Source organism: Triticum aestivum, chromosome 5D, assembly GCF_018294505.1.
Source record: "Triticum aestivum cultivar Chinese Spring chromosome 5D, IWGSC CS RefSeq v2.1, whole genome shotgun sequence".
Lineage (NCBI taxonomy): Eukaryota > Viridiplantae > Streptophyta > Magnoliopsida > Poales > Poaceae > Triticum > Triticum aestivum.
Window position 1 is genome coordinate 466,891,231 of NC_057808.1, and position 22,474 is coordinate 466,913,704.

Below are 22,474 nucleotides of genomic sequence, written 5' to 3' on the forward strand. Positions count from 1 at the left end.
TGAGAGAGAGAGAGAGGAGGGCCGGGTGGGGGCTTACAGAGGATGGCTCTGGTCGTGGCGAGGGAGGCAGGGGCGTCTCCGGTGACGGCGAGGGAGGCAGTTGTGGCGAGGGAGGCAGGGCGTCGAGGGTGGCTCCGCTGGCGCCGAGGGCGGCTCCGGTGGCGTTGATGAGGCCACGCGGTTCCGGTGGCGTCGACGGCGCGCGGCTCTGGTGGCTCCGGGGGCGTTGACATCGGCGGGATACGGCGGCGAAGTAGGGCGACGGCGAATTGGGGAGACGGCGGTGAAGTGGGGCGAGAGATTTGGGGGAGAAGTGGTGGCCAGGGGAAAACCGCTTTTGGGTTAAGTCAAACTTAGCGGTAGCGCGTTTCTGTAAAAGCACTATAGCTAAGTTAGCTATAGCACTTTTCAGTTAACGCGCTACTGCTATAGCTGTGTATTTTCCTTTTCTTTTCTTATTTCATTTTCTCTTTCTATAGCGGGGGTCTAAACAAGCGCTACTGCTACGTTATCTATAGCGCCTCTGATGAACAGACGCTACTGCTATTCCTTTCTCCTTTTTCCCTTTTCATTTATTTTTCTTTACATTTTATTTTTCTTTCTTTCTCCTTTTTTTATTTCTTTCATTTTCATTTACTTTTCTATTTGTTTTTCACTTAATTTTCTTTTCATTAGCAGTAGCGCATTTCGCAGCAAACGCACTGCTAAAATAAACTGAGCGGTAGCGCTCTTTCTAGAAGACCGCTACTACTATATGTAGCCTATCGGCTTAGTAGTGCGAGTTTTAGTAGTAGCGTTTTAAAAGGTAGACGCGCTACTGCTACGTTTGTGTCTGCAACGCCTTTATCCTGCACGCGCTACTGCTATTTAGCAGTAGCGCCTTTTTTTAACAAGCGCAACTGCTAAAGTTCTGTGTATAAGGTTTTCCCTAGTCGTGTCGGCCTGCTCAGGCTTCCACGGCACCCCTAGCCACGACCGCGGCGCCCGTTCCGCCGGCTCACCTCGGCCGAGCTACTCCAGCGTCGCCGCCAAAGGTTGTGCTTCAACTGCGACAAGCCCTACACACCCGGCCATGTCTGCCCGCGACTCTTCTACCTGGAGGCTGCAGACTACATTGAGGAGGACGCCGTCTCCGCCGATCTGGCCGCCCCAGCTGTCGCGAAGGTGTTTGACGCTGGTTGATCACCTCGAGGAGTTCAGCAAGCGCTTCCCCACCTTACAGCTCGAGGACGAGTTGTTTGTGCAGGCGGGGAGAAGCGTTATGACCGGGATATTAGGGGCTTAGCCCAGTGGGTTGTGGCCCAAATTATCTTATCGTTATTAGGGGCTTAGCCCAATTATTTTATCGTCATTAGGATCAAGTAAACCTCTCTATATAAGGAGAGGAGATGTATCAATCTAATCAAGCAAGAAGCAATCATATTTGCTCGGCTTCCCTAAGGGAGCCGGGAGACCTAACCCTAGCCGCCTCCTCCCCTGCGCCATCTCCCTCTCAGCCGCCGTCTCCTCGCGCATGACGGCGCCCAGCCGCAGGCGGCCGCGAGATCGTCCACGACCAGCTCCCTCCTTGCCCTACAACCTCCGGCCTAGACCCGGTAGAACCCTAGCTCCTAACAGTTGCAATAAGAGCATGTCCAATGGGACAGCCAGCTGAGCCCCATTTGTCTGCCTAGACAACAACGCCCCCCATTTCCATGCAAATCATGCATGTAGATCATTCAATCAATATAGCACACAACTAATTCAATAATACAACACAGGCCAAAATGATCCACGACAAATAAAATTCAATAACTAATGAATAGGGATACACGAATAAATCAAGTGTCTTTTCCTGCGCTCGTTGTCTCGTTGATCTCCTTTTGGTTGGTGAACCAATCCTTGACATGGCCATCCATGAGGCTAGTGTCGACCAACATGATCCTTGACTCCTCCATGACCCCCGTGAGCCTCGCCTTCTCTCTCAAGCTCAATGGTCGCATATGCCTTGGCCTTCTCAAGTTCCATTTCTTCCCATTTGTTCGTCTTCTCCATCTCCATCATCCCCTTCTCAATCATCGTCCTCTCTCATGGTCGAATTTCATCCTCTCCTTTTGCACATCCAATAAGAGCTTGCACCTCTCATCCTTCTCCTTCCTTTTCTTTGATTTCTCCCCTTTGTTGGAATTGTTCATCCACGTGGCTGACATCTTGCTCGCCGCGACGCCACGTGCGGCCCTATGTTTCTCCTTCTTCCCCCTCAAGTGCCTACTTCTTTCTGGTTCGGTCCCAAGTCCGCCCGCCCCTCCACCTTGTTCATCATCATCATCCAATTCAATAGATTGGTGGGAGCTTGTGCCATCATTGTTCTTCTTTTCCTGGTGTGGTTCTTGAGATCTCAATAGAGGGTTGCCCACTTGGGTTTCCCATTCAACTCCACCCAACAATGGGCCAAAGTAAATGGCTTGTTTTCAATTTGATGGTACAAAGCACCCACCAATCCCATCTAACAAAAATCCACGTAAACATAATGCAAGAAATGAAACAAGCAAGAAAGATCATGACCAACGTGGAGCAAACAAAACTTGAACGACTAATGACTCCAATGTCATTTTCGTTCATATTCACTGCTTGAGCATGCGCACCGGCACCGAAAAGTTCTTCACAGACTCATGAATGGCGGCTCATCTATGTTGGAGAGAGCTCTCACTGCAGTCGGTATGGATTGGATGTGATTCCATGCACTTGTGTTCATGGAACCAATATTTTGAGACCTTTTGTTCGGTTCCAGATATATGATCCATTGCTCATGTTCAACCAAGCTCGACACAACAAGATATCTTCTCTGGTTGGGTATGCATTTCCTCTGTTCATTACCTTTTTTTAGTTCCCTAGGATTTCCCAACATCAAATAAAGGTGAATTTGATCACCCATCTCCCAACTAGGAGGCTCTTTGTTGGAGTTGTGTCGCATATTTTGTACAAGGTATGTTGGAGATATAAGCCCAAGGTGTGACCCGCCGTGCGGAGGCCCGGGTCACACCGTCAGTGGTTTAACGTGAAGAGGATTCAAGGAGGCCCAAGAAGATGGTGATTCAACACATGGGCTTAATTATGGCCCAGGACCCGGCAGTATTAAGCTGGTAGATGATGACTTGCCCCGTAAGGCATGATTAGTTAGAAATCGAGCCGGTCACGTTGTGTGAGCCAGCCGGACTCTGTAAGCCTCCGGGCCTCGACCTGAGTATATAAAGGCGAGACCCGGCGGCGGGTTAAGTCAAGAAACAGTCAATCGAGAACTAGGTCAAGCGTATTCGCTCCCTTGTAATCGAGACTCAAGCAATACAACTAGAAGCAGGACGCAGGCTTTTACCTCGTTGTGAGGGGCCGAACCTGGGTAAATCCTTTGTGTATTTTGTCCCGTTCAACCCCTTCAAGCTAACCTATGTTGCGATGGCTCCACACCTAAGTCCTTTCACAAGGGCATCTGCTGTGACAAAACCACGACAAGGTAGGTTACAGTTGCACTTGAATTCAAACTATGTCTAGAAATGGTATGGAGACTTGTTCGAGTAGGACACTTGTATCCTAGACCTCTTATATAATATGGGATAAACACACGATACAACATATGCCAACATAATAGCACAAACGTTCGGGGGGAGCCGGCGCGTGGGCCGGCGGCCGGGTGGACAGTGTGCGGTATTCGGATGGTGTCACGAGGAGGAGCGCCTATAGTCATGCCCTGAAGATTTAGCCTTGTTGATGAACTTCGTTAACAAATCTCGGTGTTGTATCTTGTATGATTGCTTGGTCCTCACATGATTGACTATCCGCCTCAAATTATTCTAGAAAGTGGCATCGGAGCTAGATTTGTTCAAGTCATTGGACATGTTGATCTAGAGGAAGGAACGAAGAACAAGTCGATCGGTTGTGCGTCGTCCGCAGAAGCAGTCTCGGTTAAGTCAATTGCATTGTCAAGACAAAGCAGGATCGCGATTCCATGGATCTTTTGTGGGTGAGTATGCTCGGGCAATCGAGAAGCAAGATCTTAACAAGATCGGATGGCACAGATCAAAGAAGCGTGTGCACGACAGAACGACAAAAGGGTGTGTGGCGAGCTACAACCGGCTTCTGAAAAAGCTTCAACTGGAGACGGAGAGCTGACGATGGTGAGTGGCGACCACGGGGCGGCGCGTTGTTGGAACCCCACTCGGTGTTTGCAACCAGGGGTGGAGGCACGGCGAGCTACAAGGCCATGCGGTGGTTGTGGTGAGCGACGACTGGTGGCCTCTACTACAAACGGCGAGCAGGCCGACGACGGGGATGGCAATGGCGGGCACACGATGGCTCGCGGGGGTGGTAAGCGAGGCTAGCGTGTATGAGATGGAAGAAGGTGGGAGAGAAGAAGAAATTATTTTCGTGATGCAGGAGAAAGAGATCGACTCACACACTTGAATGGTAGGGCGCATGGTAGCGAACAAATCGTGCGGCTGGCAGGGCCACCAATCTCGATTTCTTTTTTAAAAAAAATACGTCATTTTTAAATTTGAAAGTTGCATTTTAGCGAACCTGAGTTTGCAGATCGCCTCGACACCCTCTAACTCTTTTTTTACAAAAAAGCTTATCTGAAGTGCGCTATACGCACAATTTTTTTTGGCGGTTGACGTTTTTGGCGACGTTGCCGTGGTCGGCGCACGTACGTTCAGCTCGAGTTCCCGATCACGATCAGCCTGGGGCGTTCCCAAGATTCCCACGCGTGGTCTTTTCTTGTCCTTCCAAAGGGTAATAAATGCCTCAGTGTTGACAGCGCGCGCTGTGGACGACCGAGCAGCACACCGCACGCGTCCGGGCGGCGAGACACCTGCCCCGCGCCCGGCCGCGCGTCCCGTCGGGGCACCGTCCGTCCGAACGGACCACGCTGGCTGCCTGCACTCATCCATCCGTCCAAACAAACAAACGAGGAGCCGGCCGGCGGTCGTCCTTATCCGAAGCCGAGCCCGCCGCTGCAAAGCGGCGCGCGCGCACACGCTGGCCCACCACAGCCCATGGCCCACCCCACATGTCACGCGCGCCCGCTAGCTTTCCCCCGCTCTCTCTCCGCCCTTTCCGCCGAGGCACCAAAACGGGAAGAGGAGGCGCTTTTCTTCTTCTTTGTCTCTCCCATCTCGTATGTTGTTGATTCCTCGGGTTCGGCCAGAACTGTAGCGATTTTGCCACTCCCGTCTCAACTTCTTGGCCCGTGTGCGAAATTTAGCAAAGAAAACAAGTGGGCGCAGGATAAAAGAGGAGGGCAGCAAGAAGAGAGGAGATCTTTCTTTCCTCTTTCCTGAACCCACGAACCGCTTCCGGCAGGTACGAACAAAAACGGTGCGCCTTTCCTTTTCCAGCTAACAGAGAGGCAGCGGGGGTGGCGTGGGCCTGGCTGGGCCCTGGGCAGGCCCAGGGCGGGCTAGGGTTTCTCTTGCGCTTCCCGCTTAACCGGTTTAACGGGGACAGTTGCTAAGGCCACACGAGGCCTAGGCGCACACAGAAGAAGAGACCCGTCTTTTCCACCCATCGTAGACTCCTTTTCTGGTGCTTTTTATCCTCGTTGGACCAGAAACACTGGTGTTCCATGCTTAAAAAAAAGGCCCTTGCCATTTACTAGTACTTCATGCAACGTGCATATGGTGCAAATGGAGGTCTCCTTCTATCACACACGTATGCTCCCGTCCATGCCACCGTCCTAATGTCAGATTCCTAATAAATAGTATGAAAGATGAGTACTCCCTCCAGCTGGATTTAATAAGTCGGGCATGAGTTTTTAGGTCTTCATTTTGACTAATAAAACATGTAGTATAGTATGCCACACAAATTATATGGTTAGAAACTCCATTTGACAATGAATCTAAAGATATAATATTTAACAAAATAGAATACATATTTTCCCTGGTCAAATTGAAGATCTGAAAACATGTGTCTGACTTATAAGACTAGTCATAGTGGGGAATAACTACAACGTGTCTTATATTTTGGTATGGACATAGTATATTACTCCCTTCGTTCCTTTATATTAGGTGTTTGTTTTTTCATAAAATTCCACAATGTCGGGTGCATTTGTTCTAATTCCTCTTAATTCCGTTCTTGTCCCTCCAGAAAAAGAAAAGTATCTCTCATCTGATTGCATGTTTATCTCCTTGTAGAGAAAAAAAAACTATCTCTCCCGATTACGTGTATCTCTTTCTTTCCTAGCCTAAATAATTTACTTGCCGCGAATCAACGATTTAGACCAGGGTAATTTTGTCCTAAATTGTCTATAACTATGTGCCTTGTCACCGTGCTGAAAATAATACACATTACATAAATGAATGAAGGGAGTATAGAATTAGTATCGTGGATGGTTGCATTTATTAGGTTGTGGACTCATTTTGCTCTGTATTGTTTTATGTTACAGCAACATATTATTATTGTTTACCAAAAGGGGCTTCCCCCCGCCCCATTTTGTTGCAAAAACGAGGCAGACAAACAAAGTCCAAACTGTTTCCAGCATTCGGGCCAAGCCAAAGTAGCTGGACTAGATTACAAACATGTTCTTAACAGATGAGGAGAGCCAGCTACAACACATAGCAACAACAGGGTTTTTAAACAAAGACAGCAGGCTAAACTATTACAGGTCATCGGCTGTTTAGTCGGAGTGCGCTTGCAGATATAAGCCCTGGTGCTTCCCTTTGTGGCTCAGCTTAGTCCCCCCTTCCAGGCGATCCTCGGAAGTTCTCCTCTTCTTTGATCCAGCAGCCATAGGCACTCCTTCATAAGCTTTGGTTGTTGATCCGAGCACAGAACCGTCCACCGGTGAAGAAGTATGATTATTTTTCTCAGAACAGTCCGTGTATCTTTCCACACAGCTCCCTGAAAACAAAGATCATTTCGAGTAGTCCATAAGCACCAAATGGTAGCAACCCCAGTCATACCCACAATACTTTCCTTATTTTTCTGTTCCATATTTCACACATAGCTGAGATATGAATTCATTGAAAGGCCAAAAATGACAGCAATATCCATCCAAACAAGCTTAGCAACAATACAATCACATAGTAAGTGTTGGACAGACTCCTACTCACAATAAAATAAATAAGAAACATCTTGAAGATGTTGTCTTTTACTCAGATCATCCCTCGTTAGAATCTTGTTATGATAGCAAGCCAAACAAAGACTAAATATCTACGAGGCACAATTATTTTCCAAAACTTATCCCAGCCAGAGGTAACACATTATGTTACCACAAGAGTCTCTCTTCTCATTAACTACTTGCCACATAATTAAATTTATCTTGGGATGTGTTATGTTACTTGTTAAATTACTCTCACTATGGCCAGCCTAAAGCCACCTAGAGAGAGTATTTTGGAATGCACATGATATTGAAACTAACAGTGTGTCATCAATTACCATGTCATCAATTTACAATTATTCTAGTGTGCTTGTCCTTTGGGGCCTTAGCACGACGACTTCCCTACTGTTTACTACAACAAGGTTTGGCCTGCTCCAGCGAGAGAGATGTTGGGTAACGTAGTAATTTCAAAAAAATTCCTACGCACACGCAAGATCATGGTGATGCATAGCAACGAGAGGGGAGAGTGTTGTCCATGTACCCTCGTAGACCGACAGCGGAAATGTTATCACAACGCGGTTGATGTAGTCGTACGTCTTCACGATCCGACCGATCAAGTACCGAACGTACGGCACCTCCGAGTTCTACACACGTTCAGCTCGATGACGTCCCTCGAACTCCGATCCAGCCGAGTGTTGAGGGAGAGTTTCGTCAGCACGACGGCGTGGTGACAATGATGATGTTCCACTGACGCAGGGCTTCACCTAAGCTCCGCAACGGTATTATCGAGGTGTAATATGGTGGAGGGGGGCACCGCACACGGCTAAAATATCGTATATCAAGTGTGTATAGAGGTGCCCCCCTGCCCCTGTCTATAAAGGAGCAAGGGGGAGGCCGGCTGCCCTAGGCGCGCCAAGGAGAGAGGGAGGAGTCCTCCTCCTAGTAGGAGTAGGACTCCCCTTTCGTCCTACTAGGAAAAGAGGGGGGAAGGAAAGAGAGGGGGAGGGAGAGGGAAAGGGGGCTGCGCCCCCCTCTCCTAGTCCAACTAGGACTCCTCCTGGGAGGGGGCGCGCCACCTCCTGGCTGCTGCCCTCTCTCTCCCCTCAAGGCCCACTAAGGCCCAATACTTCCCCGGGGGGTTCCGGTAACCCTCCGGCACTCCGGTTTAATCCGAAACTTCTCCGGAACACTTCCGGTGTCCGAATATAGTCGTCCAATATATCAATATTTATGTCTCGACCATTTCGAGACTCCTCGTCACGTCCGTGATCACATCCGGGACTTCGAACAACCTTCGGTACATCAAAACATATAAACTCATAATATAACTGTCATCGTAACTTTAAGCGTGCGGACCCTTCGGGTTCTAGAACTATGTAGACATGACCGAGACACCTCTCCGGTCAATAACCAATAGCGGGACCTGGATGCCCATATTGGCCCCCACATATTCTACAAAGATCTTTATCGGTCAGACCGCATAACAACATACGTTGTTCCCTTTGTCATCGGTATGTTACTTGCCCGAGATTCGATCGTCGGTATCTCGATACCTAGTTCAATCTCGTTACTGGCAAGTCTCTTTACTCGTTCCGTAATACATCATCCCGCAACTAACTCATTAGTCACAATGCTTGCAAGGCTTATAGTGATGTGCATTACCGAGTGGGCCCAGAGATACCTCTCCGACAATCGGAGTGACAAATCCTAATCTCGAAATACGCCAACCCAACAAGTACCTTTGCAGACACCTGTAGAGCACCTTTATAATCACCCATTTACGTTGTGACGTTTGGTAGCACACAAAGTGCTCCTCCGGTAAACGGGAGTTGCATAATCTCATAGTCATAGGAACATGTATAAGTCATGAAGAAAGCAATAGCAACATACTAAACGATCGGGTGCTAAGCTAACGGAATGGGTCAAGTCAATTACGTCATTCTCCTAATGAGGTGATCCCGTTAATCAAATGACAACTCATGTCTATGGCTAGGAAACATAACCATCTTTGATTAACGAGCTAGTCAAGTAGAGGCATACTAGTGACACTCTGTTTGTCTATGTATTCACACATGTATTATGTTTCCGGTTAATACAATTCTAGCATGAATAATAAACATTTATCATGATATAAGGAAATATATAATACTTTATTATTGCCTCTAGGGCATATTTCCTTCAAGAGAGGCAATAACGGTGGCACGCATTTGGCTCGCTTCAATGCCTATAGTCGTCGCTAGGTGGTCTATGGACATGAATGCTATTTTTTTACTTCTCATGTTTTTTTGTCGCCATGATGTTTAATGCATAGATCGAAAGTTTTTCCCACAATAAAAAAAATTACCATGTCTTCTTCCGATGCACCAGTTAGCAAACAGTTAGTACATGTACACATGTGAAAGCACATTTGCTCCCTTGGTGGTTTTGGTAATTCATGTCAATATACATATTGTTGAACTAATGTTTTTGTAAGTGCATCTAGTGCCCCTTAGTGATTTTGGTGTATTGAAGACTTATAGATTAAGGGACTAATGTGTTTGTGAGTGTACACAGGTTTTATAAGTCTATGAGGAGTTTGATATTTACGATGAAAGTCGACCCCTAAAAATGAATGTCTTCAGTTGAAGACTTTGAAAGTGAGGAAATTGGTGTAACCTTGAAGACTTCGATATTCATGCGAGGATTATGAAGCGTGAAGACTTTTGTTTTCCTAATTTCATTTTCTCTTTCTTGAGTCATAGGAAACACCGTACTGTTAAAGGGGGTCGAGGTAAAACTAAGGAAAAGTTTCCAAGTGATGTTCATCTCAGAATCCTACACCTACCCAATCCTTTCGAGTGAAGCCATTGGAAATCTCATACAGTTCAGTCAATTTCTTCAGTGACAGAGACGAAGATCTTCTAGTCTCTGAGGAATTTGTTCTAACTGAGAGTTAGAAATTCGCCAGTGCGGATTGCCTACAAGTGAGAAGCATGATAGCCCCGAGGAATTCGATACTCAAATTTCATACCGTTGCTGTGCTACGCGCCAGCTGTCCTAAAATATCTACCCACCTAACGGTCATATCATTGAGGGCATTTATGTCTTATCATGTCGGACTGCTCCCTAGGCTATAAATAGCCGCCCCCTACAACCACTAGTTGGTTGGCTGCTCCAAGAGAAACTTACACTTGTCATTGAGAGTATCCCATCCTCCGAGGACTTTGAGCGAAAATCATCAGTGAGGAAAAACCCAAACCAAACCCAAAGTGATTGAGCATCACTGAAGAGATTGTTCCTGTGTGGAACCGACGCTTGTTACCTTTGAGGACTATGCATCCTCCAGACGGTTAGGCGTCATGGTCTAGAGCATCCAAGAAGAATTGTGGATCGCCGAGTGACCGAGTCTGTGAAGGTTTGGAAGTCACATGAAGACTTACCACGAGTGATTGGGCGAGGTCTGTGTGACTTTAGCTCAAGGAGAATACGGTGAGGACTGTTTGTCCTCAGGTTTAAATACCTACCCGCTCCAACCAGACGTACGACTGTCACAACAGTTGGAACTGGTCTACAAAATCATCGTCTTCACCAAGCTATTGGTTCTATTTCCTCAACCCTTTCATTTCCTCATTCATGTGTTGATGTATTTGATCGTTACTGTTTGAAGACTTTGACTGAAGACTTTCTCAATTTCCTCAATCCTATTTCTTCAGTCACCTTGTCTTCAGCCTGCTTATCCTATTTACATGCTACTTGTACTCTGTGTATGTTTCATTTCATCATGATGACTATGCTACTGCTTTGTTATGCATGCACCTGAGTACTTATTCCGCTGCTTGTAGTTCATGACTTAGGAAATTCCTCAAGTTGAATTTCCTCAGTGACGAATTTGTAAAAATAGCCTATTCACCCCCCTCTAGTCGATATAACACACTTTCAGTTTTCCTTAAGCATATTTCAGAAAAAGTTCAATCTAGACAAGTAGATAGATGGGGATGTGGACCCCTCAAGCTACAAAGGACAAGCATTGGCAAAAGCTCCAAGACTCTACATATTTGGTTAAGTGATCCAATATTACACTGAGTCCATAGGAAAGCCAATACTATTAAAAGGGACGAGGTTTTGATCATGAGTCATTTGCTTAAAGTGCTTGAAGATATTACTCCAAAATCCTCAGCCACACCCTCACAATCCAGTGTTGGGGAACGTAGCAATAATTCAAAATTTTCCTACGTGTCACCAAGATCAATCTAGGAGATGATAGCAACAAGAGAGAGGGAGTGCATCTTCATACCCTTGAAGATCGCTAAGCGGAAGCGTTACAAGAACGCGGTTGATGGAGTCGTACTCGCAGCGATTCAAATCGCGGAAGATCCAATCTAGCGCCGAACGGACGGCGCCTCCGCGTTCAACACACGTACAGCCCGGGGACGTCTCCTCCTTCTTGATCCAGCAAGGGGAGAGGAGAAGTTGAGGGAGAACTCCAGCAGCACGACGGCGTGGTGGCAATGGAGCTCGTGGTTCTCCGGCAGAGCTTCACTAAGCACTACGGAGGAGGAGGAGGTGTATGAGGAGGGAGGGCTGCGCCAGGGAAGAGGTGCGGCTGCCCTCCCACCCCTCCACTATATATAGGGGCAAGGGGAGAGGGGGAGGCGCCCTAGGGTTTCCCCTAGGGGGCGGCGGCCAAGCAGATTGGATCTCCCTAGGGAAAATCCTAGGGAGACTTGCCCCCCAAGCCAAGCAGGTGGAGGCTTGCCTCCCAAGCCAGGTGGAGGCGCCCCACCTCCCCAAGTAACATGGGAAAGGGTGTGGGGGGCGCACCACCCCTTAGTGGGCTGGTTTGCCCCTTCCCCTTTGGCCCATGAGGCCCTCCAACACTTGCCGGGGCTCCCGAAACACCTTTCAGTCATGCTGGCCATAGCCTGGTACCCCCGGAACACTTCCGGACTCCAATACCCTTCGTCCAATATATCGATCTTCACCGCCGGACCATTCTGGAACTCCTCATGATGTCCGGGATCTCATCCGGGACTCCGAACAACCTTCGGTAACCACATACTATTTCCCATAACAACTCTAGCGTCACCGAACCTTAAGTGTGTAGACCCTACGGGTTCGGGAACCATGCAGACATGACCGAGACACCTCTCCGGCCAATAACCAATAGCGGGATCTGGATACCCATATTGGCTCCCACATGTTCCACGATGATCTCATCGGATGAACCACGATGTCGGGGATTCAATCAATCCCGTATACAATTCCCTTTGTCAATCGGTATGTTACTTGCCCGAGATTCGATCGTCGGTATCCCAATACCTCGTTCAATCTCGTTACCGGCAAGTCACTTTACTCGTTCCGTAATGCATGATCCCGTGACTAACTACTTAGTCACGTTGAGCTCATTATGATGATGCATTACCGAGTGGGCCCAGAGATACCTCTCCGTCATACGGAGTGACAAATCCCAGTCTCGATTCGTACCAACCCAACAGACACTTTCGGAGATACCTGTAGTGTACCTTTATAGCCACCCAGTTACGTTGTGACGTTTGGTACACCCAAAGCATTCCTACGGTATCCGGGAGTTGCACAATCTCATGGTCTAAGGAAATGATACTTGACATTAGAAAAGCTCTTAGCAAACGAACTACACGATCTTGTGCTATGCTTAGAATTGGGTCTTGTCCATCACATCATTCTCCTAATGATGTGATCCCGTTATCAATGGCATCCAATGTCCATGGTCAGGAAACCATAACCATCTATCGATCAACGAGCTAGTCAACTAGAGGCTTACTAGGGACATGTTGTGGTCTATGTATTCACACATGTATTACGGTTTCCAGTTAATACAATTATAGCATGAACAATAGACAATTATCATGAACAAGGAAATACAATAATAAACATTTTATTATTGCCTCTAGGGCATATTTCCAACAGTCTCCCACTTGCACTAGAGTCAATAATCTAGTTCTCATCACTATGTGATTGTAATGAATCCAACACCCATGGGGTTTGTTCATATCTTGCTTGTGAGAGAGGTTATTAGTCAACGGGTCTGAACCTTCCAGATCCGTGTGTGCTTTACAAATCTCTATGTCATCTTGTAGATGCAGCTACCACGCGCTACTTGGAGCTATTCCAAATAACTGCTCTACTATACGAATCCGGTTTACTACTCAGAGTCATCCGGATTAGTGTCAAAGTTTGTATCGACGTAACCCTTTACGACGAATTCTTTTACCACCTCCATGATCGAGAAAATTCCTTAGTCCACTAGTTACTAAGGATAAGTTCGACCGCTGTCATGTGATCCATTCCTGGATCACTATTGTACCCCTTGACTAACTCATGGCAAGGCACACTTCAGGTGCGGTACACAGCATAGCATACTGTAGAGCCTACGTCTAAAGCATAGGGGACGACCTTCATCCTTTCTCTCTCTTCTGCCGTGGTCAGGTCTTGAGTCTTACTCAATACTCACACCTTGTAACACAGCCAAGAACTCCTTCTTTGCTGATCTATTTTGAACTCCTTCAAAATCTTGTCACGGTATGTATTCATTTGAAAGTACTATTAAGCGTTTTTGATCTATCCTTATAGATCTTGATGCTCAATGTTCAAGTAGCTTAATCCAGGTTTTCCATTGAAAAACACTTTTCAAATAATCCTGTATGCTTTCCAGAAATTCTACATCATTTCTGATCAACAATATGTCAACAACATATACTTATCTGAAATTCTATAGTGCTCCCACTCACTTCTTTGGAAATACAAGTTTCTCATAAACTTTGTAAAAACCCAAAATCTTTGATCATCTCATCAAAGCGTACATTCCAACTCCGAGATGCTTACTCCAATCCTTAGAAGGATCGCTGGAGCTTTGCATACTTGTTAGCATCTTTCAGGATTGACAAAACCTTCTGGTTGTATCACATACAACCTTTCCTCAAGAAAATCGTCGAGGAAACAATGTTTTGACATCCTATCTGTAAGATTTCATAAATAATGCAGTAACTGCTAATATAATTCCAACAGACTCTTAGCATCGCTACGAGTGAGAGTGTCTCATCGCAGTCAACTCCTTGAACTTGCCGGAAAACATCTTAACGACAAGTCGAGCTTTCTTAATGGTGACACTTACCATCATTGTCTGTCTTCCTTTTAAAATCCATCTGCACCCAACAGCCTTACGACCATCAAGTAGTTCTTCCAAAGTCTACACTTTGTTTTATACATGGATCCTCTCTCCGATTTTATGGCCTCGAGCCATTCGTCGGAATCCGGGCCCATCATCGCTTCTCCATAGCTCGTAGGTTCATTGTTGTCTAGCAACATGACTTCCAAGACAGGATTACGTACCACTCTGAAGTAGCATGCATCCTTGTCGTCCTACGAGGTTTGGTAGTGACTTGATCCGAAGTTTCATGATCACTATCATAAGCTTCCACTTCAATTGGTGTAGGTGCCACAGGAACAACTTCCTGTGCCCTGCTACACACTAGTTGAAGTCATGGTTCAATAACCTCATCAAGCCTCCACCATCCTCCCACTCAATTCTTTCGAGAGAAACTTTTCCTCGAGAAAGGAACCGTTTCTAGAAACAATCACTTTTGCTTCCAGATCTGAAATAGGAGGTATACCCAACTGTTTTGGGTATTCTATGAAGATGCATTTATCCGCTTTGGATTCGAGCTTATTAGCCTGAAACTTTTTTCACATAAGCGTCGTAGCCCCAAATTTTTAAGAAACGACAGCTTAGGTTTCTCTAAACCATAGTTCATACGGTGTCGTCTCAACGGAATTGCGTGGTGCCCTATTTAAAGTGAATGCGGTTGTCTCTAATGCCTAACCCATAAACGATAGTGTAATTCGATAAGAGACATCATGGTACTACCGTGAGAGAGTGATTGAGTGCCGAGAAGACTATCTTTTGAAGCACAAGAGCAAGGATTTCATCATTAACAACAACATATATTACCTTTTGAAGAGTGGTGTTTTCTATATTGGTTAGGTGTCACTTGGGAGCTTCCAAATCATGTGGACTTGAACCAAGGAGTTTGTAAGGGCAAGGAGATCGCCTACTTCATGAAGATCTACTCCGAGTGAGGCTAGTCCTTCGTGGGCGGTAGCCATGATGGAATAGACAAGGTTGCTTCTTCATGGACCCTTTGTGGGTGGAGCCCTCCATGGACTCACGCAGTCGTTACCCTCCGTGGGTTGAAGTCTCCATCAATGTGGATATATGATAGCGCCACCTATCGGAACCACGCAAAAAATCTCTGGGTCTTTATTCCGTTTGATCTTCCTATCTCTACCTTCCTTTGCTTTCTTGCACTTGCATGTTGTTTTTATCCCTTGCCTATACTCTAATAGCACCTTCAATAGAAGATGTAGATGTAAAAATAACTAACTTTTGCATCTCCAGGTCCAAAAAATCTTCTCTAACAGATGATGTAGATGCAAAAAGAATTACATCTTTGCCTCCTGGAGATGTAAACTATAACACCTAGCAGTGCAATTTGCACATCCACCTTTAGGAGATGTAAAAACGCAACCGCCCGCCAACGGCCGTTCACTTCATTCCGCGTGACCGCTCGCCGCCGGCCGAATTCGCCCAAATTCGCGGCCGCCCGCCCCCTCCGGTACCCCATCGCCGGTTTCGACCGCCGGCCGCCGCCGCACGCCATGAATTGGGTGTTTTTTCGCTGTCGCTCGATTCCACCGTCGCCGCCACCCCGCCTGCATCACCGGCTGCATCCCCCGCACCGCCGCCGCTCGATTCCACCACCACCGCCGTCCCGCGGCCCTACACTCCCGTCGCCCGCTCGATCTGGCCGCAGCCCGCACCGCCGCCCGCCACCCAGCCCGCAACCCCTCCTGCAGCCCTGCCCCGCCGCCGCTCGATTCCACCACCACCGCCGCCTCGCAGCCCTGCACTCCCGTCGCCGCTTGATCCGGCCGCAGCCCCGCACCGCCGCCGTCACCCCGCCGCCGCGTGAGCACTAGTTGAAGTACAATTTTACATCTACATTTGCATTATCTGTTGGAATCTCCGTTTTGCATCATTTGTTGGAGTTGACAATTTTTTGGAGATGCAGAAAGCACGTTTTGAAGATGTAAATTTTTACATCTCCAAATTTGCATCTTCTATTTGAGATGCTCTAAATATGCATGTGTAGATTGTATTGGTTGTCATTTAAGTTGTGCTAAAAATCTGTCTAAACTCTAAGCGAATTAAAAACTGCACCTTTGCCTTGTTCAGTGTCTACCCCCCCTCCCCCTCTTTAGACCCCTCTTCTCGATCTCTCAACATGCTATCGCGAAAAACAAAAACTAAGAAACCGAAGCGAACACAGCCGTTCCTGCTGGATAGAGGCATAATAAGTTATACGAAGATCATTATTTTTTCTACTCTTTTTGGTGGGTTGCGCCGTTCTCCGGGTGTCCGTAGCAGAAAGGTCCGGGAGATAAACGAGCGGCGGGCGGGATGGGCCGGGAAGCGGTACTTGAGCCAGGGCCTCTGAATCTCGCGAAAACCCCTCTTTGGCTGCGCCTGTGGCCTCCTCCCCTCCCCTCCTCTCCCCCACCCCTCGCCGCCTCGCGTGAGTCTGTGGCGGCTATCCTCGTTGCCCTCTCCTCCTCCCCTTCCCCACCCGCACCCGCACCCGCACCCTCCCCTAGGGTTTATCCACCCCTACCACCCGTGCTCGCTCCGGCCCACCCGACCTCCAATCCGCCGCCGCCCGCGTTCCACCTCGCCGGGACGTCGCGTCCCCCGCCCCGTCCTCGACCTTGGCCGCCGGTCCTCGAGGTATGAGCTCCGCGGCCGTCCGGCGACGATTGCTTTGAACCCAGACCGGTTGACCGACGGCGCAGATTGTGGGCGCGCCGCCGTGCCCGCCCGGCGCACCGTCTAGCCGTTTCTTTTTTCTTTTCTCTAGGCGGCGGCCCTCGTCTGTTCCTATGTTCTAGTATTTGTCAGTACTGGTTCTAGTTGTGTGCTTATTTGAGGAGGGGACGTTTGCTGAAAAAAACCGCTGCTTGTGGTAATTGCAGCCTTCCGGGATGGTGTACGGATCTGCCAACGCCGGCAATGCGCAGGGCGCGGGGCTTCACGTGGACATGCAGAAGCTGTCCCTGGAGGGGAAGAAGGATGCCGCCGGCGCCGACGCGGCCAAGGTAGCTCTTTTTACTCGGTGGCCGCCCTCGTTCGTTGCTCTGTTCTAGCTGCGTGTGTGTGGTTCTTGGAGGAGAGGTTGCTGAAAACTGCCGCCTTTGTAATTGCAGCCCTCCGGGATGCAGTATGGATCTGCCAACACCGGCAATTCGCAGACCGTGGAGCCGCATGTGGACAGGTCGATAACGCCCCTGCTCCAGGAGGCCATGGATCCCAACTTTTTCTACCAGCCCAATGGATATCCCTCACCAGCCTACTACTACCCTAGCGGTACATGAGCCTCAGCTATTATTAGACAATGGCTAGGACTTGATTCATTTATTGTGAATCAGCTATTTTTGGATGAATTTGAGTCATTTCACTGACACGTTTCATTTCGGTATTGTTGCGAATCAGGTTATGATGGCTCGACCAATGAGTGGGACACCCGGTATGCTGGTCATGAAGGAATGGAAGTGCCCCAGGTGAGTTAACAACTTAACATTTGTATTGTTAGTCACAAGTGTGTAGTCATTGTTCTATGTAGTCTTAATAATCGCATGGTTTTCAAGGTGTCCGCCTTGGGTTAGGGATAAGGCGCTCTGGCAGCTGCTTGGAAATCGGCCCGCTTTTGGCGCTTAGTTGTCTGTCTTAGCGCTTAGGAGTCAGAGCAGGGGTAGAAAGCCTTTGGACGCCTTACCGCCTTAAAAACCATGGCAACAAGATTAATGTATTAGTATTAGATTATGGATTTTCCACCTGCGTTTGAAAGCTAGGAGTAAGCATTAAGATAAAACTGAAAACTGTGCCCATGTAGATGATGAATTTGGAATTTGGTGAATTGTTTTCTGATATGTAAGTTATGAAATTGACTAATATTTCTGTTGCATCAATGAAGCAGAGTGTGTATGGTGACATGTACCATGGATATGGTTATGCTCCCTATGGCCCGTATCCTTCAGGTTCTCCTGTCCCAACCGTTGGGCATGACGGGCAGTCATATGGCACACAGCAATATCAGTACCCTGGTCAGTATTATCAACAGCCGGCTCCAACCAATGCGATGCATGGTGTTAACAGTGCCAATCCTCAATCTGAGCTGCCTTCCGCTGCGGCTCACCAGGCACGTGCTACGGTAGTTTCAGCAAAAGTAACTACCGGGACTGCTAGTGGGATTGCAAATGCTGCCAGTTCACTACCGCGCAAGCAAACTCACCACCATGTATCAGTGACCAACAGTGGTTCATATGGAAGAGGGCCCTCGCAAGGTGGACCTTCCGCTAGCAATTTTGGTCACACTGGTCACCGTTCTCCAGCTCAGTGGTATGATGGGCCGGTCTATTCTAATGGGCATCAGAGATCAATTGCTAGTTCCACATCTTATGGTTCTAATTCATCTTCAGCAAAAAATCAGAGTCACCGTCCAACAACAAACCTCATGGTATGTTCTGCAAGATATCCAATTTCTTTGTTATTGTGTTGCAGAGCTTTCCTTAGTCGTTGACCTGCTTAATTAATCCCAACATAATATGACTGGTTCTAAGTGTTTTGCATATCATTCGAGTATTAGATCCTATAATATGATATCTTGGTATTTGCTAACCTTACCGTACGAAGATAGAGGTAACAAAATGACCAGTTTTGCATGAGTTTTCATGATAGTCTGCAGTGTCCTTCATCAAAACTTAGCTGTGCTTTCTATCTGTTTCCAGGGTATGCATACGCATGGGCCTTCATCTGGGATGGGTCTGACCTCTCCTAGTTATTCTAGTAGGATGTACCCTGATAGCAGATTGTATGGTCAGTATGGTCAGTACGGGAACACACTGAAAGCTGGACTTGGTTTTGGTTCTAATGTCTATAACTCGAGAAATAATGGACAGTGGGGAGTCGTGGATACCGTCAAATACAAGCCTAGAAACCGGGCAACTTTTGGGTTTGGCAGTGAGAATCAAGATGGCTTCACTGAGCTTAACAGAGGACCAAGATCTGGTGGATTCAGACACCAAAAACCATTTGGACCTACTGTCACTATTGCTGTGAAGGGGCAGGTCCTCCCTTCAGCTGGGAAACAAGATAATAGCGTTCTTCCAGATAAGAGTCAATTTAACCAGGAAGGCTTTTCTGCAACATACAAGGATGCAAAGTTCTTCGTTATCAAATCTTACAGCGAGGATGATGTGCACAAGAGTATCAAGTACAATGTGTGGGCAAGCACTCCTAATGGAAATAAGAAGCTGGATGCTGGATACCGAGAAGCTCAGGAGAAATCCAGTGAATGCCCGGTGTTCTTATTTTTCTCTGTAAGTATGTTGCTACTGTATTGTATCACCCTTTCCTCATATGGCATTTGTATTGACCTTGAGCCTGGCCTTTTAGGTGAACACAAGTGGTCAATTTGTTGGTGTTGCCGAAATGGTTGGTCCTGTTGACTTTGACAAGACGGTAGATTATTGGCAACAAGACAAGTGGAATGGCTGCTTTTCAATCAAGTGGCACATCGTGAAGGATATCCCCAACAACATTCTGAAGCATATTACGTTGGACAACAATGACAATAAGCCTGTGACAAACAGCCGTGACACACAAGAGGTACACTTTCTGAAAACTTCTGTCAATAACAAATTTTGGGTGGTGATTTCGTGAAGAGGACATGGTCCACCAGGGATAACGTTAATACTCTGTATATTCCTTTAGATAATGATGATGATGTAGCTTGCTTTTTTAAGGACAGAAATTTTAGATATGGTTTATCAGGTGCCTTCCCCAGTTAATTAGAACACACAGAAATTTGTTTCTCCATTATTGTCATGGCTATGCTAAAACTCAGGATGTGGACCGGTGTGTATATATGTGACTTAAGAATGTCCCTCGCGGCCTTGTTCGTATTTCTGTGCACATACACAGTTTTTTTGTTAATCGGTGCTGCAATGACTGACTATAGGAAATTGTTTTTTAACCATTCACAAATTGACCAAAATAACATTCAGATTCAGTAGGGTGTCATTGTATTTATGTAATGCATCCTTGGCAGTATGATTGATGTTTCCAGTAGTAGTAACCTCTAAACTTATTACTCAAAGCACTGGTCTGCTGTCTCCGTCATGCCGCAGGTTAAGCTTGAGCAAGGTCTTCAAATGCTCAAGATTTTCAAGGAACATGTCAGCAAGACCTCAATTTTGGATGACTTTGCATTTTACGAGAACCGACAGAAGTTGATGCAAGAAAAGAGAGCAAAGCAACAACCGCTTCAGGGGCAGGCAAGTGTTGTAACCATGCGCTCTGTTGACGATTTTAGTATTTCTTGAGTACCAGTTAGGGCAGCGTCGATATAGGTACTAATGCCTGCTTTTTTATTCACATTGTCCAGGGTGTTGATGAGAAGGAGAAGAGCGCAGTTAACGGGAATTCCGCTGCACAGAAGCAGACACCGAGCAAGGAGAGCACCACCCCTGCCGCCGGTGAAGAGCCGAACGCTTCCAAACCCACCACAGCTGAAAGCGGCGGCGCGAGTGCCAACTAGCGTGATATATTTCTTACGCTCGTTGCTGTAACATGCGGTAGTCCATTGCGCAAAACTCGGTCAGGCTTCGGAATATGCGCGGATCATACATGGGAAACTAAATTTAGGTCGTGTGACTTGGTTCTCATCGTTTAGGTCTCTTATATACTTGGTGACATCAGGTTCTTATATGGCCCCTTTCCTATTCCTATTTTTGTTTCGGAGTCTTGTTGGTTTAGTAATTTCAGCTATTTGTTATTGTTTAGACTAAAGGAGCCGATTTTCGATACTTCTAGACAACATTTAAGGTACTAAGTTTTTATGAGTGTTGTAGTGCTGGAGAAAGTAATAAGAACAAAGAACTCCTGGTTTTTCTAGTCCCTTGATTTGTGTGTTGTTTGAGATTTTATGCCTGATCTCTGTTTCCTATGAGAATCTTTTGGTTATAGAGAATCTTTTGAGACTACTGCCTGTCTGCTATTGCTCGCAGGAAGAACCCGCCTCCCAGAGGTTGGCCAGAAATTGGTTTGGACTCATTTGCTATTTGGCACTTGCCTAAGGCCCTTAGGCTGAGAGAACTTGCCAGGTTTGATGGTTCGGGTTGAGGGGGGTGAGCTGCCGGCACCGGAGAAGGAAGGGGGGAGTCTGGGGTTCGACGGTTTGAGGTTTTGGGTGGGCTTTCTTAAATTTGAGAAATGCAACGTTGAGCTTTCTTCTTTCTCGAGGGAGAAGATTGCACTGATACCGATTTCGGTTGCCCGCCATCACCCTGTTCTGCTCATCCAGCTCACTAGCACCTCGATTTCCAAATTCTTATATTCTCTACTCTCTCGAACTAAAACCACGACAATTGTTTTGGAACGGAGGGAACCGAGCCACGGTTGATGAGGAAGAGAGATGCTAGACCGTGAGGATGTCTATTGATTGTGGTTGTGGCATGGTCCTGGTTCCTGAAGCAGGACACCACCGCGATGGTGATGTATAACACACAGCGGACGCATGATTGTACAGTTATTACTTGCATTATTAGCAAGTACTTCCTCCGTTTCTAAATATAGGTCTTTTTAGAGATTTCAACAAGTGACTATATACGGAGCAAAATGAGTGAATCTATCTTCTAAAATATGTCTATATACATCCGTACGTGGTAGTCCATTTGAAACCCCTAAAAAGACTTATATTTAGGAACGGAGGGAGTACGTACTGTTTTTTGTCATCCTCTCTTTGTCGAATTCAGTCAACACTAATCAGAATCATCTTCTGAAAAGTACACATGGTAAATGTGTGGTTGAGCTCGTACAAATCTTTGGTTCTCTAGCTACCCCTTCTCATCGATGCTCCAGTCCAGGCCTACAGATGTACTCCGTATACGGTTGAGCTTGCGTCCTGGTCGTTGTACGGCTGCAGAGCAGACGAGGCATGGGCCACATGGGGCAACAGTACATTTTCTGCTTCAATGAGAGGGCAGGATGATATGTGATTGATTTCTTGAAGTCCTTTGCACAGACAGGGCAAAGTTAAATACTCCCTTCGGTCCGTATTAATTGTCGCTGGTTTAGTGTACAAAGTTAGTTGAATAGGAGGGAGTGGTATGATTTCCTTCTTGGTTTGCGTTCACTACCATGTGTACATTTTGGCCCCTTGATAAACGTCCGTTCGACCCGTTGTTTGGGATTCTCTTCGGCATCATCAGGTACTCCCTCCCTTCGTAAAGAAATATAAGAGTGTTCAAATCACTATAAAACAGGCTTCTGCGTTC

At 47.0% G+C, this 22,474-nt stretch overlaps 1 protein-coding gene and 1 pseudogene across 2 annotated transcripts; both read left to right on the top strand.

Moving 5' to 3' along the window:
- Positions 1-22,474, top strand: part of LOC123120932 (uncharacterized) — a 70,200-nt pseudogene that overhangs the window by 32,201 nt on the left and 15,525 nt on the right.
- On the top strand, positions 16,614-21,096 carry LOC123122818 (YTH domain-containing protein ECT4). 2 transcript variants are annotated; one of them, XM_044543169.1, is made up of 9 exons: positions 16,614-16,868; positions 17,114-17,236; positions 17,345-17,504; positions 17,631-17,698; positions 18,112-18,654; positions 18,926-19,516; positions 19,593-19,805; positions 20,327-20,473; positions 20,584-21,096. In XM_044543169.1, the coding sequence occupies exons 2-9, from the start codon at positions 17,123-17,125 to the stop codon at positions 20,734-20,736; spliced, it is 1,989 nt and encodes a 662-aa protein (XP_044399104.1). In that variant the 5' UTR covers positions 16,614-16,868; positions 17,114-17,122; the 3' UTR covers positions 20,737-21,096. The 2 variants fall into 2 exon arrangements, with proteins under 2 accessions (XP_044399104.1, XP_044399105.1); XM_044543170.1 differs by having other exon boundaries at positions 18,115-18,654.